Consider the following 20,052-nt stretch of genomic DNA (forward strand, 5'->3'; position numbering starts at 1 on the left):
GCCGCTGCCTTCCGAGCCTGCCGCCGGGGCTCGCCGGGCCCCCATGGCTCGCGCAGGGGCCCGCAGGAAAGTTGCACGGGGGCCGCCGCCCGCTCAGCCGCCGCCTTTGTCTGCTGCGCTCAGGCGCCCCGCGCCCGCTCCATGGGGCCGGGCTCAGCCCTGCTCCCAGGGCTCGCAGCGCGGCCGGGCTCGCCGAGGTGCCCCCGGGTGCAGCTCGCTCCTCCCGGCGTCCTTGGCTCGGTGTGCGGCGCGGCCGAGCCCCGCCTCTGCCCTCCCTGGGCGGGCTCTTAAAGGGGCCGCCGGGAGCTGGCGGGCTGCCCCCCTCCTGGCCAGCCCCACCCCGGGGAGACACTGTCCACCCCCACCCTCGGACCCCTACACACACCCTCAGATTCCCCCCACAGACACACCCCTAGACACACACACCCTCAGATTCCCCCCACTCCCTCCACACACACACACACCCCATACACACACACACATATGTACACTCAGACCCCTACACACACACCCTCAGACCACTACACACTGACACACCCCTACACACAGAGAGAGGCAGCCTCAGACTCCCCCATATCCCTACACACATACCCCTCACACACACCATGAAACCCCTACACAGAGAGAGAGAGAGACAGCCCCAGCAACACACACACAGGCACCCACAGACCCTAGTAACACAGCCAGACTCACAGACAGTCATAATCATACACACTCTCCCCATCATGCCCCTACACCAGATCCCCAACTCATATGCAGACGTGTATACACACTAGCTTCCCTTCCAGACACACAGTCAGTTCAATTCAATGAGGATTTATGGGCCAGCACTTATACGATCCATATTCTTATGTGGATCCCTCTCACCGCGGTATGAAAATGAAATAGATATACCCCCACCACTAAGAGCTATGTTGGAAGAATGAGCTTGGAATTTCATTCATTCTGACTGCAGAGAGATTCCTGATTGTTCTTATCAGTAGCCTCTCCAGTCCACACACACTCACAGTGCCTCAGACCACTAGTCACTCTCACACACACCTATAAATTTTGAAGCCCTTCACACATATGCACACAGCCAAAGTTACGTGCAAACACACAGATACAGTTAGGCTTCAGAGATACTGGACAGGAGCCAGTCTATGCTCAAAACCTATAATGACATAGCTATGCCAATAGATGCTGGAAGTAGGGTTGCTGCTGCACCTCCTGGCTTGAAGGGGTTTCCTTTCCATTATATGCAGGGTTTACAGTTTGGTTCAGTGGTTCTCAGCACCCCCACTATACAAATTGTTCCAGCACTCATGAGCTATGCTGACTTAATCCACCTCCCCTCCCCAGAAAACTGCTTCCTTTGACCCAGTTACCATCGCTCAGGGAGGTGGAGTTCCTAGAGTGCTAGAAAACCCCCTTCCTTCACTGCAGTCCACAGCTACACTATGAGGTTATGGTGGCAGAACTATAACTGTGAGTATGAGGGATTGAGTAGATGGCTCAGATCCTGGCTAACACATGAGAAGGAACCAGTGAGACCATGAACACTGGCCAAAATGACTGAAAGTGGCCACTGATTCTGGAAAAAGAACGAGGAGTGCTTGCAGTCTAGTCTCTAAGGAGCCACAAGTACTCTCCTCCTTTTTGCTGATACAGACTAACATGGCCACCACTCCGAAACCTGTCACTCATTCTGGGTGTCTCAAATATTTGGGTCTAACTTGGGCCAGATTTTCAGAGGTGCTGAGCACCGAAAAAATCCAGTTGAAGTCAGTGGGAGCTGCCAGTGCTCAGCAACTCTGAAAGTCTCTTCGGTTGGGCAGTGAAAAATTGAGGCCTTCCGAAATCAGTGGTCACTTTTGAAAATGGCTGTCTGGTGTCTGCAGAACCGTACAGGTGCTATTGCCTAGGTATTAGGGTGCAGTGGTTGTGACCCAGCAGTTAAGGAGGAGGCTTTTCCATTACAAACTCTTGTCATGTGCATTGAACAGTGTGGGCTGACGTGCCAACTTGGTTGCCCTCTCTAAGGTGAATGCCCTTGAAAATGTTAAAATTCCATTAAGGTGGGTGCTAAGTTATCCCCATGTGTGCATGCGAGGGTGGAGAGGTCGGAAAGGGGCATTCTGTCTGTAGAGACTGTTTCTTTGTTTGTATAACCTCCACTCTGTTTTTTAAATGCCTGGACTTTGTCCTCCATACGGGCAAAAACCTCTGGTGTGTCACGCACAAGGGGTATGCCATGTGCGCTGAATTAAACCTTGCACTTTTCTCTCTCTCTCTAAGGATTTTTGCCTTGTTGTCCATCAGTGTTGTATCTAGGCACCTTCCATGTAAATAGATTACCAACAGCAAAGTACCGCAGGAGACTGCATGGAGTCTCTGGCTTGTTTTCCCTTTTCTGGTTCTCAGAAGCTCTGCTTGGGATAGGGTCTTCTGTTGGCAGGGAACAAGGCAGCAATTGAGGCAGTGAATGCCTCTCTGGTTATAATGGTAAAGTTAAGGTTTATTTCACTTCAATGTACATGTCAGAGGATCTCAAAGCGTTTTACAACCAATAATGAATTAAATCCAAGGCAGAACCCCTGCAGCAAGCTTGACCTAAATTTGGTGTACAGACCCCTTGCATTCCGGGTCAGATTCAGACAAAATAAAAATGATTTTTTTATATATTTAAAATGGGATTTATTGAATTAAATACAAGCCTGAATAACACAGTTCCTCTAGCATCAGTCTGGTGTGGAGTTTGAAATTGGAGTCCATCTAATATATCTTGCCCCCACAATTTCAATTTGAACAGGCTGTAGATCTCTGTATTGAAAACACAGACCTGAAGGGTAGGATCTGTCACAGGGTAAGGACAGCCTGATGCAATGTGTGTGTGTGGACATTTGGTACTGTTTGGTTGGCCATTTCTGCTAAACACTTTGGCAGTGAAATAGTTAACAGGTAAAGTGTCATTAATACGTTCCAGAGTCAACACCTCAGTGAGACAAATGGGAGTAGCTCAAACTTCCCTAGGCTATTGGCTGAGGCTCTCTTCAAATTCCCAGGCATCATTGCCTCACTCACACTTGAGTAACAGTTGGAAGGTTTCTTCTCAACCATTAGGGCTGGAAATGGAGCTTTTAATAAAATGAAAGCTGAGACGCCGGAGTCCAGTTCTGCAGGAAGTTCCCTAGCCAAGGCTGTATGAGGCACAGACCATGCCTTGCCACACAACCGTTCTGTTTCTCGCACATACCACTGACGTTCTGCTGAGCCATCTCCCAGCGGGTTTATTTCAGCGTGTGACCCTCTGGATGCACAAGGCTATTTACTTCCAGTAATTGCCTTTGTTGGGCCAATTACACCCCTAGCATAACTGACCTGGAACATCCTAGGGATCAGTTCAAGCGGTGATGATGCTCCAGTCCTTGACCTGAATGCACTCAGTGCTCGAGTGATGTTGTAACCACTTGGTGTCTTTGGAGGACCCAGCTCCAAGCAACTGGAGCAAACCACTCCAGTGGCAGGGCTGGACTCTGCTTAGTCACCCTAGTGTAAATCCAGAACATCTCCATTGCCTTCATGGACATCACTCTATTTACTGTGTGTGGCTGAGATCCAGACCTGCTTCTGTCTCACCGGGAAGAACCCTGGTCTGGGAGGCAGCACTGCTCTGCCCTGCCAAGCATGCACCCACAGAGAGCAGAGCAATCAGCCAGGGAGTGGTGTTTTCCCCTTGCTGGCTCCAGCGTGGCACTTGTAATTAAACAGCTCTGCTTCTCCAGCTGGAGCAGACAGCAGTAATGAGGCTGGTGAACTGACAAGGAAGCAAATAAGGGAATCAGATTCATTCTCCCTCCCTTAAAATCCAGGAGAGGCTAGAAGGGAAAGACAGCACCGTTTGCCAAGGAGAAGCTCGGAGGCTGGGGAGGGGACACGCCCCAGCCCTGCAGGGCTAGGTAGGGAGGCACTAGCACAGGAGTATTTGCACTGACAGTGGCGAAGGAAATGCTTATTGCACACTGAGCCAAACCCGATTTCGCGATCTGCTCCTGTGAGGTATCAAGGGCTTCCTATGAACAAGGTCATGGAGTTGAAGGCCAGACGGGACCACCAGATCATCTAGTCTGACCTCTTGCATTTCACAGGCCACCAACCTACACACTGAGCAAGACACGGCCTTGCTGAGATCCTGATCACTACCAAGCCAGCCTCTCACCATCCTACAGGGGTCTCTTAGCTGTCGCCCCCTGAAACCTCTCCCCATTCACCTTGCAATACAACTCCCATCATGGCCTCCAGCAACTGAGGGGACCAGCGATGGGATGTCACGTCTCATGCCCCGTCTACACTGCAAGTGCAACTGGGCCTTTGCAGCCCTCTGCAGGTCTGGCGACAACAAACACCCAGGAGTTTAGCAGAGACAACAGCAGCTTTGTTCACCCAATGACCTTGCGATAACTGTGTGCACGCTCTGCGCCAAGCACCCTGCCGCCTAACCAGGTTTGTATTGGTGCATCCTGGGAAACCTGGCCAGCTGTCCCATAGTGCTTCATTGGGGGAGACATGCACAGACAGGCACCAGCAACACATGGAGCAATGACCTCTGGGATGTCCTTCCACACTGAGAGCTAGGAGAACAGAGGAGTGGCCAATCCATTTACAGAAGCAGTTAGGGAATCCTGCCTACACTGCAAAAACAGTACATGAAGGCCCTATGTGCTGGCTTTGGCCTCTGACTGGGGGCTGTCATGGTTACCAACTGAACATTGCTAGTGGGGACAAGCCATGAGTAAAGCTGATACGGGTACATTGTTCAGAAGGGGCTGCCGAGCTGCCATCTCCCTGAAAGTCAGTGGGTCTTGGGCTGCTAAGTGTTTAAGACACTTTGCAAATGGGACAAAGAGAATTTTGCCCTCTGTGGCTAACGGGTTATAAAGAGGGCCAAATGGATGAGGGGGGAAAAGGCCATGAAGTTAAAACCCAGGAGAGGGGGACATGATCTGGACAGAATTCCCAGCTCTGCAACTGACTTACTGGGAGACATTGGGCATGTGACTTCATCCAGCCTCAGTTTCCCTATGTGTAGGATTGTGGCTAAGGATACTCACCCATGAGAGTAGAGAGGGGGGTTCGTTTTATGTTGTTGTTGTTTGTAAAGCACATTGAGATCCTCCAATGGCAGGCCATAGAGATGTGTAATGTATTTCCCCGCCCCCCCCGGCCCCAACAGCTAGGTGCTGCCCCCCTCAGGGAAACCTGTTCATAACACCAAGCATGCAGCACCAGCAATGAAGTTGTGCATCACTGGGCAAGCCACATTCACATGGGCAGAGAGCCCGTGTGAGCAGAGGTCGACGCCACCACATCCCATCCAGCACAGCCACGCTAACACACCATTACCAGGGTGGAATAAAGAGCTCATTTCACCAAGGCTTTTAAAAATTATTACTACATTGTGTATGAGGGGAGTGCTGGGGCAGTGTTCCTCATAATCACGAATAGTGACGGAGCGTGATCTCTCAAGACATCACTGTTTGGGAACAGCTGGAAGATCTTAATATCTAGATTATTTTAGGGAGGAAAGAGAGTTGAAGTGTTTCCCGCTAAAGGTAACTGCACGCTTGAGGTGAAATCCTGGCCCCATTAGAATCAAAATGTCCACTGATCCAGGATCTTACCCTTAAACTCCATGGACCACAGAGAAGTAACTCAGTGCAAGGCTGCATAGACTGAAGTGATCTTGGACAGAACTGAGCTCAGGCAGGTTACTGGCTTGGAAGAAAACGAACGCACGCTAGAACAGTTAGACTTCTGTCTGTATGAAAAAACAGCCACGGGGACCAGAGGCAGAAATCGGAGGTTTTATTTAGCTATATATTTAATACAAAATTTTAAACAGGGAATTTCATCTTCTGGCCCCTACAAACCCACTCAGGGAGTCCATTAAGAATTTTGGAAATCAAATATTGCAGGTAAGAAGTTGATAAACATAAAGGACTTCTTAGCAAGATTTTAAATGGCAATGAATCCCCTGCGACACTGGTCTCTCAAAGCCGCGTTGGCCAGTGATACCCCACTCTGCTATCTCAATGGAGAGAAGGGCCATTGAGGGGCTGAGTCTCAGAAGCGCTCAATATCCACAATTTCCTTTGAAGTCAATGGGAGCTGCAGAGATGCTCAACACTTCCAAGAATCCAGAACATGTCCAGAATACACCAGGAAAATAACTTTATGGCAACTAGAAACCAGGGTTTGATACTAAACAAAAGCCTTGGGTTCTTCTGGCAGATAAATATGGAATGATGGACATAACTTGCCTGCCCTGTCCAGAATGTCTGAGAGGCCAAAGCACCTGCCACGGGCAGGAAAGTACAGTCTGCACAGGATCTCCTCAGGAGCTGAAGTCCAGGGAGGTCATTACAGGATCCAGTTAACTTGATTCATTTGAAAGTGGAGTTAGTCCTGGTGCAAGGTGCGCCCTGCCCTGGAGACTGATGTTCTTGGCTTGCCCAAATTAAGCTAAACAACAGCAGGTAATTCTGGACTTGGCCAAATCCCCAAATTGCTAGCCAGTTCACTTGGGAAAACCAACACTGCCCTCTTCTGGGCATTTGGCAGTACGACAAGCCTCCTATTTAAGATAAAAACCTGCCCTGTGTCTTTTAAAATTCTCTTAAAATCAGTGCCTTGCTGCTCTTCTCCTCCCCAAGGTCTCTCCGTGGATCAGTTTAAACTGAACACTTTCCACTAGTCCCAAACTGGAGTTAGGCTGCTTAGCACTGAAAGTCAAGGGCCTTCCCCCTCTCTGCCAGATTTAATCCCACCTGGACTTGGACTGAGGATTTGATGCTCAATTTCTCCAGTGTGGCAATAAAGGCATTGGAGGGGAGGAGTTTTATAAGGGCACTTGTCCCCAGTCAGCTGTAGGCAGAGAGATGCTCTGTCCTAACAGAGAAGGACCTAACTCTGCACTCCTGGATCCTGCTGTTAATAGCTACCGACTCAGAGCTCAGGACAGGAACTATGCTCTAGAGCCCCTTAGCAATGCAGTGCAATTTTCAGCTGTGTGACACTCTTCCCTTAGCAACCTCCCTTGCCTCTGCACTAGAAGGTGACTAGGGCTTAAAACATCAGCACATCTGGCAACCACAGGTAGCCTAGAACGGCCTGTGTTGACAGCAGTATACACAGCACAATAACCTAAAAGCCTCACATATACACACATCTAGGGCCCGCGGCTTCAAACAAAAGCAGCCTGGCTTGAGGCTACAAACCTCCCTAGGCTGATGAGCTGAGAACAGCAGCTCGGCATGCATATGAAACTCCAAACTGTCCAACAGTTAGCAGAGGCATCAGGGCAGCTGGAGTGCGCGGCTTCCCGTCTCCTACCTCAAGGGGAAAGAGAAGAACTTGTTCCCAGATCTGCAGCGGATCTGATCCCACTGGAATCGCAGCAGGAATGCAGAGTCCTCAAACCCATCCACAATCTCCTGGAAAACACACCCAGGGTCCGTAAGAGCAGCGTCACTGTGTGTGAGCTCAGGAGGCTGCCCGCGGATCAAGTCAGCCACTCACATCACACAGACCACGGCTCTCCTTCTGAAGAGGATGCAGCTGGAGGTCCTCAGGCTTCCCAGGCAGCTCATAAAGAAACCACCTTAGGTACGTCTTCACTACCCACCGTATCGGCGGGTAGCAATCGATTGCTCAGGGATCGATATATCGCTTCTCATCTAGATGCGATATATCGATCCCCGAACGCACTTATATGGATTCCGTAAATCTACCAACCCGAACGGAGTTGCGGAATCGACAGGGGGAGCTGCGGACATCGATCCCGCGCCATGAGGATGGTGAGTAATTCGATCTTAGATACTTCGACTTAGATACTTCAACTTCAGCTACGTTATTCACATAGCTGAAGTTGCGTATCTAAGATCGATTTTCCCCCGTAGTGTAGACCAGCCCTTAGAGAAACAGAATTAAACTCAAACTCCCACCTAAAAGGTTCTCTTCCCTCATCTCTCTAAGGTTTACAATTCAGCCACCTGAAGGCTCCCAGCTGATGATACGTGGCTGGGAAGTTACCCGAATCCCTCCTTGTCCCCAGAGACACCTGGCTGGTGTGTTACTTGCATTTCCCTCACCACCACCCTCATCTTGGGAGACAGCTGCATGGGGAGTTACCTGAAGCTCCTGGAGGCACTGCCCTTCCAGCTTGTCAGTCAGGTCCCCGACACACCAGGCCAGGCTGATATGGAATGACGGGTTCTGTACAGAGAGATACAGAAGCTCAGACAGAGCAATGGAATGGCAGCTCAGTGCAAAGTGGCTGCAAAGTCAGGGAGCTGGTGTAACTCAGCCCTGCAGGGTCCCAACACCCAGAATCTCCAAGCGCTTTACATGTGTGAAGCCCCACAACCCACCACGAAATAGGTAAGCATCATCATCTCTACTTTACAGATAGGGACCCAATGCGAGTCAGTGTCAGGGAGGGGATTAGATACCATGAATCCTGGCTCCCAGGCTGCCTGTCTCTGGTATCAGTAGCAAAGGCTGCCTTTCCCCGCCTAGCGTCTCTCAGCTTTGCAAGATGTATTCATAACATGTGGAGAAACACCTCCTACACAGATACAGATCTGAGACGTTGTTTGACACCTCTGAGCCAGAAGCAAGCACACAACTCAGCCCATAGACTCAGAGATCAGAATTTATTTAATAAACCCCCCAAACCCTGTAAGTGAATTTAGGCACAGTGAAAGACACTGGACTGGCAGCTCAGGAGACTGTCCACAGAATGGGCAGCATCAGTGCCAGCTTCCTGTACAGTGCCCCGCCAATGTGCCTCAGAGATGACCAGGATGGGACTCTCCATGGCCCATACAACCCTAGGCCGTTCTCCTGCCAACAAGGGGCCAGTTTTGGTGGTGGTTTCTGTGACACGTCCCCCTGTCCCCTGGGAATGGGGCTCAGACCCAGGAAACGCATTTCACAGACGGACCATTGGACGGTAATGATTAAAAATCACTACAGTGCTTGGCGGGATGTGCTCTTGATGTGAAAGGCTTGTGTTAGCCCCATTCTCATTTGGCAATACCGACCTCCAGGCATTACTGGCAGCGAGTGACCTCAGGCCCTGGATCCAGTCAGCCACTGACCGCCGGGAAATGCCCTGCACAGGGCCTTGAAAGCTTGGCGCTACTGCAGGCAGTAATTAACGACCAACATGGCCACCAACGGGAAAGCAGCATAAATGAATGACATGAGAGCAGACAAACCAGGCTCCTCCTTGAGAGGGGCACAAGTGGCGAGTTCACACTGTGATAGGTTTTCCCACTTCCTTTTATTTGCTGCATCTGAAATTCAAGCCCCTTATGAACTTGTTGCCACCGCCTCCATATTAAAGCCAGGGGAGCAGCTAAGAGCTCTGGCCTCCCTTTGAGGTTTTGGACAGGCAGCGAAGCGGGAGAGGACACGATACAAACCATTACCTTGTAGAACGTTGGGAGATCAAACTCCTCCATTACTTTATCCACCTCCGAGACCAGCTCCAGCAACTGAGAATGCCCACACGAGACCTCCAAGCCCACAAAGGTCCTGGGCACAGACAGGGAGAAAGATGGAGCGCAGGAAGAGCCTCCGAGCAAACTTTTGTTGCACAGGAAGAGCAGTGTTAATACTCTACCTCAGAGTCCCTATGAATTTGGGCAGGATGCTAAGGGCAACCAAGTCCCCATCCTTTCCCAGGGTCATGTCAGACTGAGGGGAAAAAAGTAGCGGAACGCTCCTAAACTCCACCTGCTATCCAAGTTCCATCCGCTCATGACACCAACACAAGCCAGCACCCACAATGGAGTCGGCAACTTTTCCTAGTTTGACTGTCCTCCTTTTTCATGTGCTTTGTTCAGCAATGAAATGGTTAACAATCTCAACATTTTAAATCAGCGTTATTCGGCTTCAGAGTTAACATACAACAGAGATGACTGGGATAGCTCTTACTTGTCAGGGCTATTGTTACAGGCTGCCTGCAGACTCGGGCAGACGTCACTGCATTGGTTACACTGAAGTCACCTTTGCAGCTAAAAGGGCTAGAGGCTTAAATTATTTTTTGAATGAAAGCTGAGGTTCTGCTGTGCAAGGTGAAACCACCAGGGAAAGGTACCTGCTCATTGAGCTGTCAGGAACTGGCCCAGTCAGATAACTGGATTTATCAATATATTTTGGGCTGCCAGCCTGGAAGTGATGGCGGGGACTGGGAGGACGGCTATGAAAACCGACAGCAGCAGGTTTTGGGGACAAATGAAGATATCACATCACATCACACAGCCACCAAGCTGCTTGACATTGATCCAGGGGTCTGTGCACAGCATGAAACATCCCCATCCACTCCTCCTACCTCCAGCTTTCCCCTACTCCCCAGTGCTCTTTAAAGGGTTGACAGCTGTGCTTCTCGCTCACCTGGTTCTGTGCTGGTTGGTATACACCTTAACCTGGCTGGCCGTACAGAAGAACCTGAAATAGGGGAAAGAAGCAAATTCAACTAGGGCAAGAAACAAAGGAGGAGATGCGAAGTGCCCTGCCATTAAGCTGCTGCAGCAGAGCTTCTCTCACTGGCCAAGCGCCTGGGCAAAGGCCTATTTCTATCAAGGGTGAATCAGTCCAAACCGAACTTCCCTGGGGCTTGGACCAGTCATTACCCACCTGAGGTTCCACTCTGCTGTGCACTTCCCGAGCCTAGCCATCAAAATAGCATAAGGCTGTGCCTAGTCAACCTCCAGGCCAGACGATACAACACTGTCACTGCTCCTGAACCCAGAGCCTCCTAGGCCACTGCCCCGCTCGCCAGACTAATCTGGTGCCAGATTCTGCACCCATTCAAATCCAAGGAAAAACTCCCATTGATTTCAATGGGGCAGGATCTAGTCCCTGCGTAGGGGTCTCGAGAGCAGACACTGGATTAATCGGGCTCCACAGCCCGTCACGGGGAATTGCTAGGAGTCCCAGAGTCAGAGCAGGCTGGGAGGTTAGGAATGGCTGGAGTGACTCGAGGAGAGAGGGACACGAGGGGTGTGCGCCTCCAGGGTTCTGCTGCTCCTACCTGTAGAAGGAGGCTACACGTTCCTTGAGGGACTGGACCAAGGGGTTTATCCAGTGGTAGCGCAGCACCACGCTCTGGGAGAGGCTGATGTGGAATTCCTCCATGGCAGTGAGCAACACCGCGTACCTGCGGGCATGGGAAACCAGGAGCTCCTGCAGCTCCAGCAATTCCTCCTGGATTACACCTGCCAGGGAAAAGAGCAGCAGGATTAGAGCCTGACCCTCCCGCACAGCACCTGCCCCTGCGCAGAGGGCCTGATCGGTAAGCCCGATGATGAGCTAGAAAGCAGTGGCAACCCCTTGTCACGGAGTGTGGGGGAGTCCAGCCCTGCACCCCTCTTCCTGGGACCCACAGTGACTCTCGGCCAGCCAGTAAAACAGAAGGTTTATTGGACAACAGGAACACAGGTTACAGCAGAGCTTGCAGGCACAGTCAGGACCCCTCCACCGAGTCCTTCTGGGCTTTCAGAGTGCTTGGATCCTAGCTAGGATACCCTGAATTCTGCCCACACAGCCCCAAGCCCAAACTCAAACTGCTTCCCTCCTGCCACTCTCTTCCTTTGTCCCCTTCCCGGGCAAAGGTGTTGACCTTTCCCCTCCCTTACCTAGCTCAGGTTACAGGCCCTGGCATCGTCCATCCCCTAAAGTCCTCCCCTGCTCTCCCACTCCCCACACAGACAGTCCCTACTGCATCACATCTCTCCCCCCTTCGAGACTGAACTGAGCAGGGTCACTCTGCCCAGTGACCTGGGGAAGTTCAGGGCCCCCTCTCCGGGACAACGTATCCACTGTCAGGTTGGCACTTCCCTTCACATGGACCAAGTCCATGTCATACTCCTGCAGGAGCAGGCTCCACCTCAGGAGCTTGGCATTGGCTCCTTTCATATGGTGCAGCCAGGTCAGGGGAGAGTGGTAGGTGTACACGGTGAAGTGTCGCCCAAAGAGATATGGCTCTAGCTTCTTAAGGGCCCACACCATGGCCAGGCATTCCTTCTCGATGGCCACGTAGCTTTGTTCCCGGAGTAGCAGCTTCTTACTCAGGTACACGATGGGGTGTCTCTCCCCCTTTTCATCCTCCTGCATTAACACCGCCCCCAGTCCCGTGTCTGAGGCATCGGTGAACACCATAAAGGGTTTGTCAAAATCTGGGTTTGCCAGAACTGGGCCGCTAACCAGAGCCTCCTTCAGCGCCCGGAAAGCCTCCTGGCACTGCTCAGTCCAAATCACCTTGTCTGGCTTCCCCTTTTGGCACAGTTCAGTGATGGGTCCGGCTATGGCACTAAAGGGGGGCACGAACCTTCGATAGTACCCCGCCATCCCAATAAAGGCCTGGACCTGCTTTTTGGTTTGGGGAGCAGGCCAGTCTCTGATCACCTCCACCTTGGCTGGTTCCGGCTTCAGGCAGCCGCTCCCTACCCGATGGCCCAGGTAAGATACTTCAGCCATCCCCACCTTGCACTTCTCAGCCTTTACTGTTAACCCAGCCTTTCGGAGTCGGTCCAGGACTTGTTTAACCTGGGACATGTGGTCCTCCCAGGTCTGGCTGAAGACGCAGATGTCGTCAATATACGCCACGGCAAAACTCTCCATCCCCCGCAGTAGCTGATCCAGCGCTGGAAGGTGGATGGTGCTCCCTTGAGGCCAAAGGGCAGGGTCAGAAACTCATAGAGCCCCAGAGGGGTGATAAAGGCCGATTTCAGCCTGGCATCTGCGTCCAGCGGCACTTGCCAGTAGCCTTTGGTAAGATCCATAGTGGTGAGGTACCGAGCACCTCCCAGCTTGTCTAGGAGCTCGTCAGTCCTGGGCATAGGGTAGGCATCAGATACGGTGATGGCATTGAGCTTTCGATAGTCCACACAGAACCGGATTGACCCATCCTTCTTGGGGAACAGAACCACTGGCAAGGCCCAAGGGCTGGAAGACGGCTGGATCACCCCCAAAGCCAGCATGTCCCTGACCTCTCTTTCAAGATCCTGGGCAGTTTTACCAGTGACCCGAAAAGGAGAGCATCTTATAGGGGGATGTGACCCGGTCTCCACCCGGTGGACAGTCAAATTAGTGCGTCTAGGCTGGTTTGAAAACAGCTGTCGGTATAGATGCAGCACCCCTCTGATCTCAGCGTGCTGGCCCGGGGTCAGCTGATCAGAGAGGGGAATCGCCTCCAGGGGGGAACCAGCTTTTGTCCCAGGGAATAGATCTACTAAGGGGTCATCTCCCTGCCCCTCCCAATGTCCACACACGGCCAACACCACATTCCCCCTGTCATAGTATGGTTTCATCATGTTCACATGGTACACCCGACGGTGATTTGCCCGGTTTGACAGCTCCACCACATAGTTTACCTCATTCAGTTGCTTGATAACCTTGAAGGGCCCTTCCCAGGCAGCCTGGAGTTTGTTTCTCCTCACGGGGATGAGAACCATCACCTGATCCCCGGTGGCGAAGGCACGGGCCCGTGCCGTGCGGTCATACCAGACCTTCTGCCTCCTCTGGGCTCGGGCCAGATTCTCCCTGGCCAGGCCCATGAGCTCGGCCAGTCTTTCCCGGAAGGTCAGGACATACTCCACCACTGATTCTCCCTCGGGAGCGGCCTTCCCCTCCCATTCGTCCCTCATCAGGTCTAGGGGCCCCCTTACCCGCCTTCCATACAACAGTTCGAAAGGTGAAAACCCGGTAGATTCCTGGGGTACCTCCCTGTACGCGAACAGCAGGTGAGGTAAGTACTTGTCCCAATCCTGTGGGTGCTGGTTCATAAATGTTTTTAGCATCATCTTCAGCGTCCCGTTGAACCTTTCTACCAGCCCGTTGGACTGGGGGTGATACGCTGAGGCCCAGTTGTGCTGGACCCCACATTTCTGCCATAAGGACCGGAGCAGGGCCGACATGAAGTTGGACCCCTGATCCATTAAGACCTCCTTGGGGAACCCCACCTGGCTGAAAATTGTCAGCAGCGCATCTGCCACTGTGTCTGCTTCGATAGAGGACAAGGCCAACGCCTCGGGGTAGCGAGTGGCAAAATCCACCACCACCAGGATGTATTTCTTCCCTGACCGGGTCGTCTTGCTGAGGGGTCCCACTATGTCCATGGCCACCTTCTGGAAAGGTTCTTCTATGACGGGTAAAGGCCTCAAAGCCGCTTTCCACTTGTCCCGGGCCTTCCCCACCCTCTGGCAGGGGTCATAGGATTGGCAGTACTGTCATACATGGGTAAACACCCCAGGCCAGTAAAAGTTCTGTAGCAGCCTCTGCCTGGTGCGTCGGATTCCCTGGTGCCCTGCGAGAGGGAAGTCATGGGCCAGGTACAGCAGCTTGTGATGAAACTTCTGGGGAACCACCAGCTGCTTCCTGATCCCCCATGACTCTACTTCCCCTGGGGGAGCCCATTCTCGGTACAGGAACCCCTTCTCCCACAGGAACCTCTCCTTGCAACCTCTCCTCATGGTCTGTACCACACTAAGGTCAGCCCGGTCCCTGGGCTTCCGCAAGGAGGGATCTTTCTGCAACTCGGCCTGGAACTCAGCAGCTGGGACAGGGATGGGGACTGGCTCTCTCTTGCTGGCCGGGTCTGAGGCCGCAGCCTCTCTGAACCGTGCCCCTGGGCGTTCCCCGCTCCCTGGGTTAGGGTCCTGCACCTCGGGTCGAGTACCTTCCCCGTTGTCGGGGTGCAGTGCCCTTTGCCGACTCTGACTATGAGTCACGACCAGGGCACTCTGGGTGTTACTAGGCCAGTCCTCGAGGTCCCCTCCCATTAACACGTCAGTGGGCAAATATCGGTGTACCCCCACATCCTTGGGGCCCTCCTTGGCCCCCCATTTCAGGTGTACCCTTGCCACGGGCACCTTGAATGGGGTCCCGCCCATGCCCATCAGGGTCAGGTAGGTGTCGGGCACCATCCGATCTGAGGCCACCACCTCGGGCCGGGCCAGCGTCACCTCTGCGCCCGTGTCCCAGTACCCAGTGACCTTCCTCCCATCTATCTCCAGGGAAACAATGCACTCTTTCCGGAGGGGCAGCCCCGCGCCCACCCGGTAAACCAAAAACCTGGAGCCTGGAGCATCCACAAGTGGTATGTTGCCAGCCCCCATTTCCTGGGAATGTAGCCCCTCCTCCGATTGGGTTTTTACCCAGTCCACCCTCTGCGGGTTGGGTCAGTTTGGTCTGTCCCTGAGCTTGGGGCACTGGGCCCGTATGTGATCTTGTTGGCCACAGCGATAGCAGCCCATGTCTCGTGGGTCCCCTTGAGTGGGTCGGAGGGACCTGCCGCTGGATGTTCCCCTTTTGGGGGGGTTCTCCATAGGCCCCCTTTGGGAGGTCCCATGATGACTCTCTCTCTGCGTTGAGGCAGGCTTGCTCCTTCGAGACTCCTCCCTTCCATCCCCTGCCCGACTGTCCACAAATTGGTCGGCCAGCTGGCCTGCATGCTGTGGGTTCTCCGGCTTCTGGTCCATCAACCACAGCCTCAAGTCGGACGGGCACTGCTCGTACAGGTGCTCCAGTATGAATAGGTCAAGCAGGTCCTCTTTAGTTTGGGCCCCAGCTGTCCACTTGCGGGCATACCCCTGCGCCCGGTTGACCAGTTGTAGGTATGTGACCTCACGGGTTTTACGCTGGCTCCGGAACTTTTTCCGGTACATCTCAGGAGTGAGCCCAAACTCGCAGAGCAGGGCCTGTTTGAACAGTTCGTAGTCCCCTTCCTCCGCCCCTTTCAGTCGGCTGTACACCTCCACGGCTGTGGAGTCCAGTAAGGGGGTGAGAACTGTGATCCTGTCTGCAGGGTCAACCCTGTGCAGCTCGCAGGCATTCTCAAAGGCCGTCAGGAAGGTATCTATGTCCTCCCCCTCCTTACGCCGGGGCAGCAAGTGCTTATCAAAGCTTTTTGTAGGCTTGGGTCCCCCCTCACTCACCGCAGCCGGAGCCTTACTGCTCCTCAGCCGGGCCAGGTCCAGCTCATGTTTACGCTGTTTCTCCTTCTCCTCCCGCTCATGTTTACGCTGGTTCTCCTTCTCCTCCCACTCACACTGGCGCTGGTTCTCCTCATGTTTACGCTGTTTCGCCTTCTCCTCCAGCTCTTGCCTCTTTAACTCGAGCTTCTCCCATTTCAGCTCCCTTTCATATTCCAGCCGCATCCGCTCCATGGATGCCGAACGTTGCCGGGAGGATCCCCTGCTGGGGGGTGAGCTTCGCCGGGAGGATCCCCTGCTGGCCGGGGGTGTCACGGTGCCCTCGGTATTCACTGGGCTCCTCCCCGCCCTTCCCCTAGGCCTAGGAAGGGGGGGGTCTCGGGAAGCCCTTGTCCGCTGGCTGACCACTCCCAGTGGGGACAGACCCTGGTGCCTGCGCTGCATCTGCCCGGCTGCTTCCCTCAGAGACAGGGCTCCGTTCATTCATGCGATCTCCCTGCTCCAGCTGGGCAATCAGCTGGTCCTTGCTGAGCCTCCCCGAGCACAGCCCCCTCTGCTTGCACAGCTCCAGCAGGTCACACTTGCGCCGCTTGGCATACATCTTCCTGCTGGCCACTCACAGGCCGGGGTGCTTGCCGCTCCCCACGGTTTCCAGGGGGACCCCTAGTGCACCAGCCCTTCTTGAGGTCACCACCTCTCTGCCAGGGTCGAGCTGTAGACTCCTCCGCCCCTGGGACTGCTCGCTGCAATCCCCCGGGGGACCCTGTTACTGCAAAGTCCTTCTCACTGGGCACACACTCCCAGGGGTTAATCACCCCTTCGTTTTACTGCTCCCCAGTCACTTACTGCATGAAGCGCCGTCCACGGGGTGCAGTATCTCCCACCGCTGCCACCAGTTGTCATGGAGTGTGGGGGAGTCCGGTCCTGCACCCCTCTTCCTGGGACCCACAGTGACTCTCGGCCAGCCAGTAAAACAGAAGGTTTATTGGACGACAGGAACACAGGTTACAGTAGAGCTTGCAGGCACAGTCAGGACCCCTCCACCGAGTCCTTCTGGGGGTTCAAGGTGCTTGGATCCTAGCTAGGATACCCTGAATTCCGCCCATCCAGCCCCAAGCCCAAACTCAAACTGCTTCCCTCTTGCCACTCCCTTCCTTTTTTCCTTCCCGGGCAAAGGTGTTGACCTTTCCCCTCCCTTACCTATCTCAGGTTACAGGCCCTGGCATCGTCCATCCCCTAAAGTCCTCCCCTGCTCTCCCACTCCCCACACAGACAGTCCCTACTGCATCACACCCCTGGATTCTCATACATGTTACACACGCTAAGGAAGCCTCACACTGGCCCTGTGAAAATGGGGATCATTATTATCCTTATTCCCCATGAGGAAATAAAGCACAGAACTGGGAATAAAACCTGTGAGTCCCAATTCCCAGTCTCCTGTTCTAACCTCTACATGGCCCTGCCGCCTTATTTTACAAAGGTAACCAGCACCAACCTAGGAATCAATTAGCAGTTACTGCCAAGCCGCAGATCCGGGAGAAGATACATCACATGGGAACTTGAATATACACACACACACATTTCCCTTTTGACTCCTTTGGTCTAATGGAGGCCTCTCTCTTACCCGCTCTGTTTGAATGGACAGAATGTCAGGGTGTGCCAGACCCATCTAACAGGCCAGTGCATTTACTGACCACACCACTGGAAAACAGCTGGCACTGGAGAGAGATGTCCAAGCCCATCATGAGGAATGGGAGCGAAGGCTCTCACTAGGGACTGGGCTCGCTGTCAGTGTGCAGAGACAGGTGTTCACAAGATTTGCTCCATGGGCAACACATGCGGGTCTGTACATCCTACTCCTGCCTACACTGCTCCCACGCTGGGGACATGGAGGGCTCCACTCCCCGGGGTCTCTGTCCCGCGTCTGTTCCTGCCAACACCAGCCCCACACTGGTACAGAGAGCTCCTCTCCCCAGTGCTCTCACTTCTTCCCCTTTTCCAGCACTCACTGTCCCCGTACCGGGGAAACAGAGGGGACAGGCCTGAAGGTACCTACAGGGAAGGTAGACGTACGTCGCCCAGTTGCCCCGCTCATGTGGGAAGTTGCGCACTCGTCCACCATGCTTGATGCTGTCATCTGTGACCTCCTCTTCCTGGTCTCTGAACATGTTTAAGACACTGTCCGGCACAGGGAGGCGAGGAATTGGCATGCTGCTGGGGAGATGGGGGGAGAAGAAGAGGAAATTAACAGGTATGGCCCAACCCCACAGAGAGGCAAGTGTCCTCGGCTAGGTGCACCACAGACAACGGCTCATCCTTCATCATTTGCACAGATGTGTTCTAGACTCCTCCAAAGTCAGCCAGCAAGGAGAGCTTCTATAGTGAGTTCTAGAGCCAGGGAGGGTTCAGATGCAAGGGCTTCCATCTGTTAGCCCTAGCTTCCTGTGGCTGGCCCTGTCCTGTGCAATCAGTTTTAACCCTCTTCCCTTCCTCCCTTTATGAAACCTAAAGCCCTGACTCCATTCAGAAGCCCAATAGGTCTCCTTTTGCTCTACCCATTGCTAATAATATTTGTGGTTTTGCAGAGGACAGATAATCCCACACAGTCCGATTGCACCCCCATGACCAATTCTTATTTCTTCCCCTAACAGAGGCTTTGCCCTCACTCTTGTCCTGAAGACACTTCCATGATGCTATATTTCAAAACTTAAATGAGAGAGAACACTTCAGTTACCAAATGCAACATCACACACGGATGACCAAACTCTGGCTGCCACTGACAAACTGGAAAGTAACACACACCTGGCCCTGGGTCAGTCCTGCATCTTACAGTCACGGAACATTCTGCAGCTCCAAACGGCCTGTCAAACCTACTCACCGACACTGACAAACCACTACACAATTCAGCACAACCAGCAGGCCACCCAGGGTGACCAGATATCCTGATTTTATGGGGAAGTCCTGATTTTGGGTCTTTTTCTTATACAGGCTCCTATTACCCCTCACTCCCGTCCCGATTTTTCACACTTGCTGTCTGGTCACCCTAAGGCCACCTAGCAGAGCTCCAGAAATAAAACAGGAAGGGACATTCAGTGCAGGTCAGGGTTAGAGTGTATTTGGTTAAGGGGGAGTCCAGGCCTAGGGTAGGAGGTCCTGCAGGTCAGGACTGAGGGGAGCTAGCAGATCTTCAAAAGTGGGTTAAACTAAAAGGGACAGAGGTGCCCTTAGTGCAGAATAACTGTGTCCACAGGGGGGACATAATTGTGTCCACAGGGGGGGAGATTCACACTCTAGTTTCAGAGGGGTAGCCGTGTTAGTCTGGATCTGTAAAAGCAGCAAAGAATCCTGTGGCACCTTACAGACTAACAGACGTTTTGGAGCATGAGCTTTCATGGGTGAATACCCACTTCCTCAGATGCACCCACGAAAGCTCATGCTCCAAAACGTCTGTTAGGTGCCACAGGATTCTTTGCTGCTTTTACACTCGTTTATTTCACAATAGTTCCCATATAGACAAGTCCCTAGATCTGCCAGTGCTCTCTCCAGACCTGCAGCACTTCCTGATTTCAGGAGGCCTGGACTGGGCTATTAAGCACCAGATATTTCGGGCTCTGATCCCGTGCAGACAAGCCTTGGTGGGGGCTCAGAAGTAACCCCGGGAGGTCTGGGCTGAGGGCTATGGGCAGAGCTGCGTGGGGCCCAGAGGACGCTGCAGGGCAGGCCTGGGGCGAGCCCCACTCGATCCCAATTTTCCTCTCACCTCCAAACTTCACTTCGAAGCAAAACCTAGGAGAGAAACCAAGCGGGGAAACGCGCGGAGCTGTGCCAGTCCCCGGCCGCACGCACCGGGCCCCCCCCTCCACCAGGCAGCCCCCCCGGCACCAAACCCACCTGGTCTGGGCGGGGCCGGCTCCGTGGGTCCCCGGCTCCCCCTCCCCCTCCTCTCTTCTCCCCGCAGCTGCCGGGGAGCCGCCGGCTTCATCCTCGGAGCTGCTGCTGTAGCCCACCAGCGGCGCCCCGCTCATGGGGGCCGGCAGCGGATCGCCTCCGCCCGCGGCCGCCTCCCCTCTTC

General features: G+C 53.5%; 1 protein-coding gene across 2 annotated transcripts; it reads right to left on the reverse strand.

The window, feature by feature from the left end:
* Nucleotides 1-5,822: 5,822 nt before the first annotated feature.
* Nucleotides 5,823-20,049, reverse strand: USB1 (U6 snRNA biogenesis phosphodiesterase 1). 2 transcript variants are annotated; one of them, XM_030581776.1, is made up of 7 exons: nt 19,872-20,049; nt 18,037-18,191; nt 11,081-11,264; nt 10,441-10,494; nt 9,474-9,579; nt 8,170-8,253; nt 5,823-7,472 (listed from the first exon to the last, which is right to left on the reverse strand). In XM_030581776.1, the coding sequence occupies exons 1-7, from the start codon at nt 20,003-20,005 to the stop codon at nt 7,368-7,370; spliced, it is 822 nt and encodes a 273-aa protein (XP_030437636.1). In that variant the 5' UTR covers nt 20,006-20,049; the 3' UTR covers nt 5,823-7,367. The 2 variants fall into 2 exon arrangements, with proteins under 2 accessions (XP_030437636.1, XP_030437635.1); XM_030581775.1 differs by having other exon boundaries at nt 9,474-9,630.
* Between the last annotated feature and the right edge of the window lie 3 nt (nt 20,050-20,052).

The sequence above is a fragment of the Gopherus evgoodei genome, chromosome 12, assembly GCF_007399415.2.
Source record: "Gopherus evgoodei ecotype Sinaloan lineage chromosome 12, rGopEvg1_v1.p, whole genome shotgun sequence".
In the NCBI taxonomy this organism is placed as follows: Eukaryota; Metazoa; Chordata; order Testudines; family Testudinidae; genus Gopherus; species Gopherus evgoodei.